The sequence below is a fragment of the Eumetopias jubatus genome, unplaced genomic scaffold, assembly GCF_037043125.1.
Source record: "Eumetopias jubatus isolate StellerSeaLion01/CBP00866 unplaced genomic scaffold, mEumJub1_p1.0 scaffold_1, whole genome shotgun sequence".
Taxonomy (NCBI): Eukaryota; Metazoa; Chordata; class Mammalia; order Carnivora; family Otariidae; genus Eumetopias; species Eumetopias jubatus.
This window is the reverse complement of record NW_028274807.1, coordinates 197,382,695-197,396,349: the sequence shown is the minus strand read 5'-3', so window position 1 is coordinate 197,396,349 and position 13,655 is coordinate 197,382,695. Positions and strand designations below refer to the sequence as shown.

The 13,655-nt window shown below is 53.7% G+C and overlaps 1 protein-coding gene across 1 annotated transcript in view; it reads left to right on the top strand.

Annotated features, from left to right (window-relative positions):
• Positions 1–1,608: 1,608 nt before the first annotated feature.
• The window catches only part of DNAH1 (dynein axonemal heavy chain 1), a 73,534-nt gene continuing 61,487 nt past the window's right edge, over positions 1,609–13,655 (top strand). Inside the window, exons 1-7 of the mRNA XM_028124520.2 lie at positions 1,609–1,962; positions 2,893–2,965; positions 5,125–5,299; positions 5,701–5,857; positions 6,766–6,898; positions 9,447–9,608; positions 10,192–10,444. Coding sequence (XP_027980321.1) covers positions 1,621–1,962; positions 2,893–2,965; positions 5,125–5,299; positions 5,701–5,857; positions 6,766–6,898; positions 9,447–9,608; positions 10,192–10,444 — 1,295 coding nt within the window. The 5' untranslated portion in view covers positions 1,609–1,620. The remainder of the gene's footprint in view (positions 1,963–2,892; positions 2,966–5,124; positions 5,300–5,700; positions 5,858–6,765; positions 6,899–9,446; positions 9,609–10,191; positions 10,445–13,655) is intronic.

Here is a 13,655-nt window from a genome sequence, read left to right as displayed (position 1 = left end):
GGTCTCTTAACCTCTCTGAGCCTCATTTTCCCCAGCTCTGAGAAATGAGGATAGTCTCAGTTCTCACCTCAGAGGTTTGAATGAGATGTTGCACCAACTACATCTAAGCCTCTGATAGCACGCCCCGTTGCAGACACTGTGCCTGCCGGGGCCACCCCCGCCCTCTTACTGGTCAGTTTCCTCATGCAAATAGGGGAGAGTGCCCAGAGTGACCTGCAGAGGCTTGCTGGCAACGGTGTCGTCACGCTCTTGCCAGCCCTGCTTGTTCCCACACAGACGCAGCCATCACCCGTGGGGCTGACAGGAGATAGAGGTGTGTCTGTCTCTCTGTCACAGGTCCTGTGCACACCAGCAATGCACAGGTGCTCAGAGCTGGGGTGGGATGGGAAGGGAGCATTGGATCTTTGTAAAGGGCTGAGGGATGGAGGGGAGACAGGATTTTGGGTTTGCAACTCACTCTCACGCCTTCCTTCTTGGGATGTACCTGGATGGGTTTCCCACTGCCAATCTGCTCAGAGGGAGAGGGCTCATAGAAGCAAGAACTGCACCCCCACCCCCCAACCCCCGATCACAGGCTCCTTTTGTCTCCAGCAACATTGTGCTTTCCTGGACATTTCTGCCTCTGTTATCTTGGCCGAGCCTGACGACACACCAGCTCAGCAGCCAAATATATTCAAGCACATTTGAGAGCTGGGCAAACCAGGGAGTAGGGTGCCCTCCTGTGGAGTGGGGTCCCTGACCTCTCCAAGAGCTGCTCTGTTTGGTGATTTTGTTCAAAGATGAACAGACATCTGTGGGTTTGCAGCCATGATGGGGCTGAGCCCCAGGGGGTCCCCTGTCCTTTAGGGTGCTCTGGGAAGGGCTGGTGACTGTCAGGAGGATGGCCAGCCTCAACAATGTTTTTGGCACCTGCCCCGGGAGGTGGCTGGCCACCAGGGAGCTGAGTTCTGGTAGGCCACGCCTGACTGGCTAGAAGCTGGTCAGCCTTTGGGCTCAGAGTTTGGGGCTTCCTGCCAGAGCCCCATCTGCCTTTCATGGGCCCTAAAGTGGCCTTGCCAACTCCCCACCCCCTTCTTAGAAACGGACTCAGCAGCTGCCCGCGGCTTCAGCACTGCTGGGGTAGCTTTGATCCAGACAGTCCTGGCTGCCCACCCCGGGGGCCTTTCAGATCAATCCAGGCAGGATTCCCCTGCAGTGATCCAACAGGAAACCTACACCAGCCAGGCTCACCTGGTGGCTAAAATGGAGATGACAGAGCACGACATACCCAGCCAACAGAGCCCCCTGTACCACAGGCTCCCAGCTACAGGGGGTGGGGAATGGGATGGGGCCTGGGGAGAGGGTGTTGCTTGGGTTAGGGTATCCTTTTGTTAAGATATTTCTCACATGCAACATCCAGGGAAGGCCCTGCTGTCTCCAAGTGGGACCTGCCTGCCACTGTGTGTCTGTCCAGATTAGGAAACCACTCTCTCCCTCTCCAACCCCTGCTTGGGGGGCTGTGGCTTGTTGCAGGACGCGGACAAGGCGTCCTTGTATCCTGGTGCCCTTGGGGGCTGAGCAGAAGCTGGCAAGATCCCAGTGATGCCAGTGTCTTCTCCTAGGAGCGCCCCGAAAAGCAGCATGGAGCAGCCTAGCAGAGAAGGCCAGAGCCCCCGAAGGACCCCTCAGAGCCCAGAGTGTGATGGTACTCCTGTGGGCCAAGAGTGTAGTCTGAAGAGGACCCATGCAGACCTAGAGCATAACCTGGGGAGGATTCTTCTGGGATCAGATTTTGGGTCGGAGAAGCCTCTTCCAAGTGCTGACCCCAGTCCCCTGCCTTTGCCCCTATCCCCACCCGCGCTCTCAGACTTGGGGCAGCCACGGAAGTTGCCCCTGACAGGCACTGATAAGAAGTACCCCCTGATGAAGCAGCGTGGGTTCTACTCTGACATCCTCAGTCCTGGAAGCTTGGATCAAATTGGGGTGAGTGTGGCAGCTGTCCCCTCCAAGCCCAAGCCCTCCCTTCCTTCCTTCCTCCCTCCCTTCCTTCTTTCTCTCCATCTAGCCTTCTGTCTGTCTAGTCATTTGTCCATCCGTCCACCGCTCCATTCTTCTGACCGCCCATCCCTCAGTCCCTCCATGTATTTGTCTTCTCATTCAACAGTTCATTACCGAGTATCTCCTATGTGACAGGCCCTGGACTGAGCACTGGTGACAGTGAGGATGAGACATCCATGTCCCTACTGTCATGGGGCAATAGCTTTGGTGGGGGAGTCCTCCCCCAGCTCTGGTTAGGGAGGGGTTCCTTAGACAAGGTGGCATACTATGCCACCTTGTCTGGTGGCTGGCAGGGGGCTTGGGGACCCTGACAGAGGCCATGGCCTGCGTAGAGGAGGGGGAAAGAAGGTGACGGGACAGATGGAGGCTTTGGGGTAGGGGGACGCTGGACAGGGGATAACTTAGGGAAGGGTTCAGTGAGCCCCGGAATCCTGGACAGCCTTAGGAAAGTTCTAGCCGGGATGGGTCAAGAGAGATAGGGCAAGGCCCCACTGATCCTCACTGTGCGGGGGGTGCCAGAGTTGCCCTTGCTGGGGGAGACATGCACAGAGACACTTGCTGGCCTTGTGGTCCCTCCATCTTGTGGTTCAGCCTCTGGACACAGCAGAAGTGTTCTCAGGGGAAGGAGGGGAGCTGTGCAGGACCAGAAGCGGGTGGGGTCAGGGGTGTCCCAGGTGGCTGTAGCTTGTTGTCCACTGCGGCCTCTGAATGAGGAATTGTGAAAACTCACTGGTTCTGCCCTATCCCTGTGCGCCCTGGGGGCTTGGGGGCGACACTTGGCCTTGTGGTCCCTCCCAGCTCCTGCCTGTCCTCAAGATGTTTACACCCCCTCAGAGCTCTGGGATTTGGTTTTAGGAAGTATGCCGTGGTCCCTGCATGAACCAAGACCTCCTGCGACAGGCCGACCTTGGCCAGTTTACTCCAAACGGTCAGTGCCCGGAGGGGAGGGGTGGATGGGTGGGTGCATTTAGAAGAGGGGCCTCTGGTCTTAGGGAGATTGTTTCTTCTTGGCTCGGGATCTCAGTTTCCTCAGCTGTAAAGTGGGGGTAACAAGACATAAGGTGCTTTGTGAGGACCAAGCTAACGGTTACTGCTCAGTGAAGCAACGCTTTCTGTCCCTCTTAGCAGAGCTGTAACGAGGGCGCCACGGTGGGCTGGTTGCTCAGGGCCAGAGCATCTGTTCTCTGCCTGGCTGGAGACACTAGGGTGTTTACATGGGTAAATTCGATTTTCTCCCTCCCCTGGAACATGAGCTGGGAGGAGGCCAGGGCTGTGTCTGAGTGGTCCCTGCTGGGACCCCAGCACCTAGAGCAGGGCCTAGCACAGGAGATCTCTGCTGAAGGAGGGAAGGACGACTCTCCTTCCTCTCAGGCTCTGCGCTGAGTCTTGTAAGGTCTGGGACAGGACTGAGGGGTGTGGGGCCGTCTCCAGTGGCAGAGGGGAGAATAGGGTGGCTCCAGGAGAGGCAGCAAGCTCACTGGGGCCCTGAGTGGCGGGGAGGAACTGGCTGGGGACCCTCCCACCTGGATGGCAGACAGGATCCCTCCTTGGAATCAGGCCCAGAGGGCCCAGCTCCAGGAGAGCCCTCTTTGCTGGCACCGCCCAGATTAGTCCTTTCAGTGCCCACGAGCTTCCTGGAGTCTGGGAAGCCCCAGAAGTAGCCCAGGAAAGATCACATGTATGTACATTTGTGCAGTGAGCTGAGGACCCAGGCTATGGCACTCTACAGTCTCACAGACACCTGTGCCTCAGGAATGCTTACAGAGCACGGATCTGTGGGCCGAGCACTGCTCCCACCATCCACGGTAGGGCTGGGTGGGGACGCTGCATCCCCACCCGCCTGAGGAAAAGCAGTCCCCCAGAATGCCACAGGGTGGTGGTAGCTGGCCACAGTCCACTCTGCCGCCGGAAGGCCAAGGGCAGGACTTGAGGAGCCTGCCTGGGACTCATGGGCACAGCAGGGCTGGAGGCCAGGCTTGGTTGTGCTCACCCTGGCTCCTTCTTGGCCCCTGGGTTGCAGGACTGGGCCCAGAAGCCTGTGGTCCTGGGAGTGGAATGGTGTCATGGACCCTCAGGCTCAAAAGCAGATGGTCAGGGGGGTTGAAAACTGCCTTCTCAGCCATGCCTTTTTGGTACTGTGGGGTTCCCTGAGCACCCGGCAACTCTGGTAGGAGAGCAGACTTCAGCTGAGAACGGGTGGCCTCTGCTGAGGCTCTTGAGTCTTCTGTGGAGCCCCAGAGGCTAATCCCAAGGTGGGCTGTCTTGCAGTGTGACTGACTACCTCTTGTCTCCGGAGAGGCGGTGAGGCCCAAGGAGGGGGTCGCTAGGGCCTCCCAGGAGATTGGACAGGGGCCATCACTGAGCTTTCCTGAGCCCACCCACCTCCTGGGAAAGGTGGCTCATCTCCCATAGCATATTCCCAAACCTCCTTTCCCCACCTCTCAGGACTTTCCTTTATACTTAACATCCCAAATCCTGGGCATCCCTCAGTTCCAGGCAGACTGGAATGGTCTCTCCCCACCAGCTGTCCTGCCCCCAGACCTGGAATGGAAGCCTCTGTCTGCCCTGGTTGTCTAAGTAGGGATGGCCATTTTGTGCCTTGAATGTTCCACAGGGCCAGGGTGATGGCGCCACCTGCTCATACCGTATCCAGGATGCCTTGAGTTTGGAAATGCTCCCAGGGGGTGAATAGCATTCACCAGTGATATGCCTAGGGGGGCTTCTGGGGTAAGGGTGGCAAGGAGCTACCACTTCGCCTTCCTGTCCAGTTATAATCCCCACTGGTCATTTGATTCAGCATCTGGCTTGAGCAAAGGCCACTGGTGCAGGGGTGGGTGGTGTGCAAGAGAATGATTGAGCATGCTGGCTCTGAGCAGGGAGAGCAGGACCAAAACACACCTTCCAGGGGCCCTCATCCCTCCAGGCTTGAGCTCTCTTGGGCACCTGCTGCCAAATCTGCCTTTTCCTCACCACTGCCCGCCACAAGCAAGCTCTGAGTGTGCATGCCTGGTACCTCGTACTTTGTCTTGTGGCGTACTGGGCCCTGGCCTGAGCCCCTGCCACCCCTGTCTGTGCCTCTGCCTATAGTCAGAACCTTTGAGATTCCTGAGGACTTCAAGGAATACCTGGAGCAGCAGTGTATTGGGTCCACCACCCAGAGGCTTACCCAGACTGACTTCCCGCTGCAGGCCTATGAACCCAAGGTGCAGGTGCCTTTCCTGGTGCTGCCAGGCCAGTGCCCCCGCAAGATTGAGATTGAGAGGTATGGCTGAGTTGGCAGTGGGCGGGCCAGTCCTCTGGGAGGCAACTAGGTGACCATCCTCATGGAGGAGGTTACAAAAATGGGTCTCTGTGTAAATCTTCTAGCCTTTTGGTTTCTTAATAGGAACACATTGCTTTCCTTGCTGTGGAATTGGGGAGCGTGGCCTTTAAGTCACCGTAGTGGAACTGCCAGGCAGGACAGAGGGCAGCTGGGGCCCAGAACACCAGACCCACTCACCACACCACTTCCTGATGAGTTCCAGAGGGGTGGGGGAGGGGGGCCTGGGGGCATCCCTGGGCCACATCCCTATCCCCCACCACCCTGTGGGCCCTTGCTGGCATCTGTGAAGCTGCCTCACTTGAGCTGAGCTGTCATGAGATCCCCTTGTTCCCCTCGGCCAGGAGGAAGCGGCTGTACCTGAGTCTGGACATTGAGCAGTTGCTGGCTCATGAGGGCATCGACTCCAACGCGCTCATGCCCAGGCACCCAGATCCCCACAACCCCCAGACCATTGAGCAGGGCCACGACCCGCTCTTCCCCGTCTATCTCCCGCTGAAGGTGAGCCTAGTTTCCATAGAGGGCTGACGGTCAGGGGTGGAGGACTACAGGAGCCCGGCTGAAGGGTCAGATCCCAATCCTAATCCCAAACCATGGCAATCCTAAACACTCACTTATCACGCATAATTGAAGCCCCCCGCCAGGGGTTTTGAGCATCCTCGGCTGGGGCAGGAGGGGCCCAGAACCCCTGAGATGCTGACTCTGCTTCTTCCTTGGGAGCCTGGGGAAGCTGTGTACAGTCTCCGCCCACTCCACTCCTCCACCACCTCCGGGCACCAGAAGCAGCCCAGCTGAACAGATCTCCCTGACCACTGCTTCTGGACTCACTGAGATGAGGGGGAACTGAGGTGGAGGAGGGCATCATTTTAGCCCCTTTGGGATACCGATGGGGAAAACGAGTCCAGGGAGGAGAAAGAGGGAGCATAGCCTGCTCTGGCTTTCACTTGCCTCCTTGCCTTTCCTCTCCATGACCCGGTGTGTCTTGCTTGGTGGTCCCCATGGGGAGGTAGAGCTGAATCCAGATCATCCTACTAAGGGTGGCCTCCTGACAACCCCGAATCTCCATTTCTGAGCGTATGTGGGGTGCTCAGGAAAGTCCAAGGGCCCACCTCTTCCCTTGGGTCTGAGCTGGATGATCCTTGGTCAGTGGGAGAGAGAGCCCACATCCTGCTTTGAGTCCCCAGATACCCCCTCTGCCTGCTTCAGGGTGGCCTGGTTGGACTGGGATCCAGGGTGTCATGGAGCCAGACCCTCCAGACCCCTGTGAACAGCAGAGGAGGCATTCATCCCCCTGGTCCCGTCTGTAGCTCCTGCATCTACTCAGGCACCCTCATCCTCTGGTACACCCTTTCCCTTTGGCCCCTCCAGGGGTGAGTTCTCTCCCCCTACCTTCTGCCCATTTCTTCCAGGTGTTTGACAACGAGGAGTTTGACTGCCGGACTCCCAGCGAGTGGATCAACATGGGCGTGGAGCCAGGGTCTCAGGACAGGAAACCTGTCCCTGGAAAAGCCCTCCTGCCCACCGATGACATCCTGGGGCACGGTGAGCAGGGCGGGTGGGGTGGGAGGCAGGGTCCGGGTCTGTATCATTCCTGTCTGGCAACAGCCCAGCCATGGACTCCTGGGCTGCCCTGGGGCCTGGGGGCCATGGGAGGTGAGGCCCCCACCTTTTGAGGCCTCCCAGCTGGGATACAGGCTAAGGCGCAGGCCATAGAGAGGCAAAAAATACAAGGACCAAGAACGACATTGTGGGAGGGCTGGGGAAGGGACAGCTGGATGGTGTCTAGTATTTTTTTTTTAATCTTTGATTTATTGGTCATAAAAAACTATGTAAGCTTGTTGGAAATGTTCAAATGTGCATAAGGGGCAAGATTCAAGCCCTTCCATCCTGCAGCCCAGAAATCACTGTAGCTCCAGCTGTCCCTGCCGCCTCTCTGATCTCACCAATGGGTGGACCGCACACACCCTAATGCTTTGCCCCTCCTTTGGCCCCACCTCTGCCCTGGGGCCTGTGTGCTGCTGGAGGGAACAGAGCCAGGGGGAGCTTCCTTGACTGCCACCCTGGCCTGCGTGGCTGGTCTCCGTGTGGGCATCCGAGGAAGATCCAGGTTAGGAGGTTGGATGTTGGAGGTGGCTGTCCCCCTGTGCAGGGCTGAGGGCTGCTCTGCTCCCTGCCCCCTTGGGATGGGGAGTGCGCCCTGGTGGGCTGCGCCCGGGACTGAGAGCCATGCTGGCTGGTTTTAAGACTGCTCAGCCTCCAGGGGCCCCCCCAGCAAGTCCATTGAGCAGGCTGTAAGTTTAGGTTTCGATTTAAAAATATGTTAATGCTGGAATCAATTTCTCTGAACTAGACAAGAAACCCAGAATGTTCCCTTTACTTTGGACTTAATTACAAAAATAATTTAACTCAATTGTTCCCAGATCTCCAATTCCTAGTGATAAAACCAGGTGTGGGGCTGCATTAACCTTAAATGCACGGAGTACCAGCTTCCCCGAGGTAGTTCTGTCCGCTCCCTTTCACACAGGCCCCGCCCCTCACTAGGCCCCGCCCCTTCTCTAGGCTCCGCCCCCTCACACAGGCCTTGGTCGCGGGCTCCAGCGCCCGCGGGACAACAGCCCAGCGGAAAGCCGTTCTGCCCGAGACTTCTGGTGTTCTGTGGGGGGCTTCTTGTGACATCTTTTTCTCTGAGTTGAGCCAAGACAGGTCAGCCTTTTCAAAAAAGAAGCTTATAGGAAAGGAAGGGAAGGGAAAAGCAAACCAGAACCAAAGCCAGCTTGGTTTACCACAGCAAGCCCCTTTAGTCGTCTTTCCAGCTTCAACCAGAATTCCAGCCTTTTTTCCTCAACCCAGTCTGTAGAACCCATCAGTTTAAGGCACTTGTGCTAGGCACCGTGCCACGTATATCTTCCTTCTACAAAAGTATATGGAGCACCTACTGTGTTCCAGTTTCCATTCTAGGTACAGGGAAACAGCTGTGACCAACACAGACAAGGTCACGCCCGCCCCTGGGGAGCGGCCCCTAGTGTGAGGAGGCCAACCGAAACCAGGATAGGATGCATACATAGTGTGATTTTAGGCTCTGTGAGGGACACAAATAGGGTATCAAGTCAGAGTGTGCCTGGGGCAAAGGTGCTCTTTTATTTGTTTATTTTTTTTTAAGATTTTATTTTTATTTATTAAGAGACAGAGAGAGAGGCAGAGGGAGAAGCAGGCTCCCCGCCGAGCAGGGAGCCCGATGTGGGACTCGATCCCAGGACCCTGGGATCATGACCTGAGCCGAAGGCAGACGCCCAACCATCTGAGCCACCCAGGCACCCAAAGGTGCTCTTTTAGGCAGCGATGCTTTCTCCAAGGAGAAGCCATTTATGCAAGGAACAAACCAGCAAAAAGGTGACCTGAGCAAAGACTATTCCCGGCAGAGAGCATAGGCCTGAGGCAGGAATAAGCTCCAAAGTCACAGGAACAGCCAGACATGCAGTATGGCTGGAGAGAAATGTGTAGGGCAGGTAGTGGCCGGAGATGAGCTGGAGAATAGGGCAAAGGCTTTCAGCCCAGCAAGTGGGTGGGAGGCCCATCCTGACCAACAGGCCCTGAGGCCCACTTTGGGGCCACTGTAGGACAGTAATCTTCTACTTTGCCCTGACCTGTCCTGATATGAGGGGCCTAGGGGCTCAACTGCCACGTGCAGCCCACGGGAAGGGGTTCACTCTGGCCTTGGTCACCTTGAAGGGGTCCAGTTCAGACACGAGGAGCTTTACAACTATATCCTCAATAGGTCTCTATGCCTGGGGCTTGCCTGCCTCCTGTCCCAGCCCTGCTGGCCTGTGTGTCTGTCTGCCCCGAAGGGGTCAAACAGAGCACAGGGACAGAGAAGCCTGGTCCTTCTGGCTCCTCACCAGAGGTCCCCCAGGGGCCAGCTCAGGCGAGAGGAAGCGGGGTCCCTGCTTTGCTGGCGCTAAAGGGGGTCCATCCTGGAGGGAGGGAGGCCCGACTAGTGGCCGCTGAGACTCGTTCCCAGCACCTGCTGCCCACACTCAGAGGCCCCTCCCAACCCTACGGCAGAGAGCAACGGGTTCCCCTCCTGTTTCAGAGGACCCCAAAAGTCCGAAGCTGAAGTATGAATGGTGCAGTGTTGGTGTACTGGACTATGACAAGCAGAAGAAGCTGTACCTGGTGCACAAGACAGATCCGAACGGCTTGGTGCGAGATGAGACGGGGAAGTGCATCCTGAACGGAGGGGTCACCGCTGAAGGTGGGAGCTCTCTGCCCCGCCCCACGCAGTCCCCCATGCAGGCCTGTGACTGAGGCCAACCCCCACCCTCCAGCACAGCCCCATCAGGCCTGAATTCTGCCTTGCTCTGTGTGTCCTGTGGCTGTCTGTGCCCTGACCAGTGAAAACCAGAGGACTCATCACTCAGAGAGAGACCCCAGGAAGGGCAAATGGCCATTATCTGATAGGCCCACTCTGAGCCGCTGACAGTGCTACTTCCAACGTGCTGCAGACAAGGCATCTGAGGTCCATTGATCAGTGATTGTTTGCCACCGGGTGTGGCGGTGAGGGCTGGGCACTTGGGCAGCCACTCCCCGGGGGACTCTTTGTCTGTGCCCAGCTCTTTACAGTTGACAAAGCACTTTCACATTCACCCATGGCAAACTGTGAGGCAGGCAGGCCCCAGGAGTGTGCCCATTCTACAGATGTGACAGTGTGTCAGAAAGGGGAGACCACTTGTTCAGGGCTACACACCTCAGCCACAGAGCCAGGCTGGAGCCCAGTGTTCCAGCCCAGAGAGTCTGACTGTGCTCTGTGTCCCCTTCTCCCTCCCACCTGGCCCCAGGAAGGCCCCCCCTCCTCACCTGCCAGTACTGGGTGCCCCGGATCCAGCTGCTCTTCTGCGCCGAGGACCCACGTGTGTTCACGCAGCGTGTGGTCCAGGCCAACGTCCTGCGCAAGAACACAGAGGCTCTGCTGCTATACCATCTGTACGTGGACTGCATGCCCTCCGAGGGCCACCAGCTCATCAGTGAGCAGAGCCTGAGCAAGATCAGGCAGTGGGCCATGAGCACACCCCGGATGCGCAAAGGGCCCTCGTGAGTCCCCACCAGACCCTTCCCTATCCCCTCCCTGCCCCGGGCATCACTTCCTCTGAGAGCTCATCTGTGGGTTATCTCGCCCACTGCGCTGTGGACTTCTTGGGCTCTAGATGGTGTCTTGTTCATCTCCAGATCTCTCATTATCAATACAACTCACGGATTCTTATTTTATTTGAAGGGTTATAATCTGTTACTAATGTTTTATATTTTGATGCCCAAATTATCCCAGATTTGGCCAGAGGGAGCCTCTTCACGCTGATTTCTGTGTCCTTCTGATACGTTCCTATTGTTCTTTGAGCATGTCTTTACTTTTGGGCACAGCAAGAAGTTCTGGGCTCATCTTGTACTTCCCCAGACCCAGCCTTGAAATCAGCTATTTCTCCAAGGAGCCCTGGTTCCTTTCAGTGGGGAATGGTATTTAGAAGCCAAGATCTGGGCACTAGATATTTTCATTGCTACTGGAAAATCATTGCTTTGAGGTTTTTAGACCAGACAAATCGGGGAATACATATATTATGACATTATATTATATTGTTATTACATATAACCTCCATACACACCCATGTCTACTTCTGCTTATTGATCTATCCATTAAAAACCATGGGTTCATAATGATACCTTAAAACTGACCCTGATACCACACGGCTCACTTACTCATATTTGTTACTTCTTTCTCCAGAAGAAAACCAGCTCCCATTCAGTGTTCATAGTATCTTTGCTCCGTCCTAGAATGCACAGAAAGTAGTTCCAAACTGCTAGTTCATGCTCTTTAGAAGAAAAACCTTACTAAGTAGACCTTATACACATTTAGTATTCCTTTTCTCTTCACGCTGGGGGCATATAGTCCCAATACCATATTCAAAAGTTATTTGCTCTCCTTCCCACCCCTTCAGTGGGATATGTTCATTTGATGAAATATAGTGTGGTCCGCTTGTTTTATGCATGTAACGTATGCTTTCTCTGTGTCTGTTTCTCTCACTGATATACATAAAGGTATCCCTGGATCTGTCCCTCCCCACCCCATTCATTCTGTCCTCTCTGCATCTCCCCCTTTCCACCCTGTTCCCACCGCACACACATAGCCAGCCAGTGTCACTAGCTTCTGCTATGTCCTTTCTGTATTTCTTTTCGCACAAATGAGCGGACACACGTGTATTCTTAGACCACCTTCCTTCCTACTCGGAGAGCAGCACACTCTGGATATCCTTTTGAACGTTAACCTTTCTCACTTCCGGCATATCCTGGAAATCAATCCATACAAGTTCATGGGATTTTCTTCCTTCTTTTTCATAGCTGCAGAGCAGTCTAGTGCGTGAATGTACCGCACTTACCGCGGTTTATTCGACCATTCTCTACCATATAGGCATTTAGGTCATTTCCAGGATGTTGCAATCATAAACAGTGCTACAGTGGAAAACCTTGTGCATTCCATGTTCATAGTGATGGAGGGGTAGCTTTAAGGGTAGCTGAGAAGCAGGATTGCTAAGTCAAAAGGGAAGCCCATCAGTAGTTTGGTTAGGTGTCGCCAAATTTCCCTCCATGGGGGTTGTGCCCTTTCGCATACACCAGCGGCATGTGAGTGCCCGTTTCCCCACAGCCTTGCCAAGAGTGTGTTGTCATGCTATGTGGTTTTTTTTTGCCAGTCTGGAAGATAAGCGAGCAAGGTAAGTAATAAGTAAGACCGAAGTGTTATAAGTGAGGCGGAACATTTTTTCCATCTTTTCATACGATTAAGGGCAATTTTTATATTTTTGGGACTCACCTATTCATGTCTTTTGCCCATTTTGTTCCCCCCTCAGGCTTTTGAGCTTTTTTCTTCCTCTGATTTTAAGTGTTCTTTATATATTAGGGATATTGGTCCTTCATCTGTGATTTATGTTGTAAATATTTTCTCCTGGTTTGTCAGTTGTAGTTTGACTTTGCTTATGGTAATTTTTTGCAATATGACTTTAAAAATATTTAAACAATGTTATTAATCATTTCTTCCATTACATCTGGGTTTTGAGTCATAGTTCGAGGGCCCTTCCCCATACTGAAGGTTTCTTCCCGTACTTGTATGGTTTCATATCCTTGTTCCTACCTTATGTATGGTGTCTGGTATGGATCCAATTTTATCTTTTTCCAAATGACCAGCATTTATTAAATGGTTTATTAAATGCCTAACAGCCTTTATTAAAACCTCCATCTTTGGCCCAGTGGTTTGAGATGCCACCTTTATTGTAGACTAATTTTCATATGTACTCAGGTCTATTTTGGGACTTTCTGTTCTCTTCCATCGTTCCATTTGTCTATTTATGCACTTGGACTACAGTTTATTTATTTATTTTTTAAAGATTTTATTTATTTATTTGAGAGAGAGAGAATGAGAGCTAGAGAGCACGAGAGGGAAGAGGGTCAGAGGGAGAAGCAGACTCCCTGCTGAGCAGGGAGCCCGATGCGGGACTCGATCCCGGGACTCCAGGATCATGACCTGAGCCGAAGGCAGTCGCTTAACCAACTGAGCCACCCAGGCGCCCTGGACTACAGTTTAATTACAGACATTTTATAGTATGTTTTAATGTCTTGTAGGGCCAGCCTTCTTTGTACCTCTTCCCTTTCAGTGTTTTCCTGACTATTCTTACATGTTTGTCTATTTTACTTAGTTATTTTTTAAAACTGTGGAAAAATATACATAATGTAAAATTTACTATTTTAACTGTTTTTAAGTGTACAGCTCAGTGGAAGTAAGTGCATTCACACTGTTGTGCAACCATCCACAGAACTTTGTGAAACCCTGTATTCGTTAAACAATAACTCCCCATCCCCATCTCCCCCCGGCCCCTGGCAACCACCATTCTACTTTGTGTCTCTGTGAATTTGACTGCGCTCAGTACCTCACATGAGGAGAATCATACGGACTTTGTCCTTTTGTGTCTGGCTCATTTCACTGAGCATAACGTCTTCCTGGTTCATGCACGTTGTAGTAGGTATGGGAATTTCTTTCCTCTTTTTCCTTGTAATATTCCATTGTGTGCATATACCACATCTTGTTTATCCACTCATCTGGGGATGGACACTTGGGCTGCTGCCAGATTCTGGCTACTGTGAACGAGGGTGTACAAATCTCCCTTCGTGTTCTTGCTTTCTACACTTTTGGGTGTGTATCCAGAAGTGGAGTTGCTAGGTCATATGGTAATTCCATTTGTTGTTGTCGTTTAGTTTTTATTTC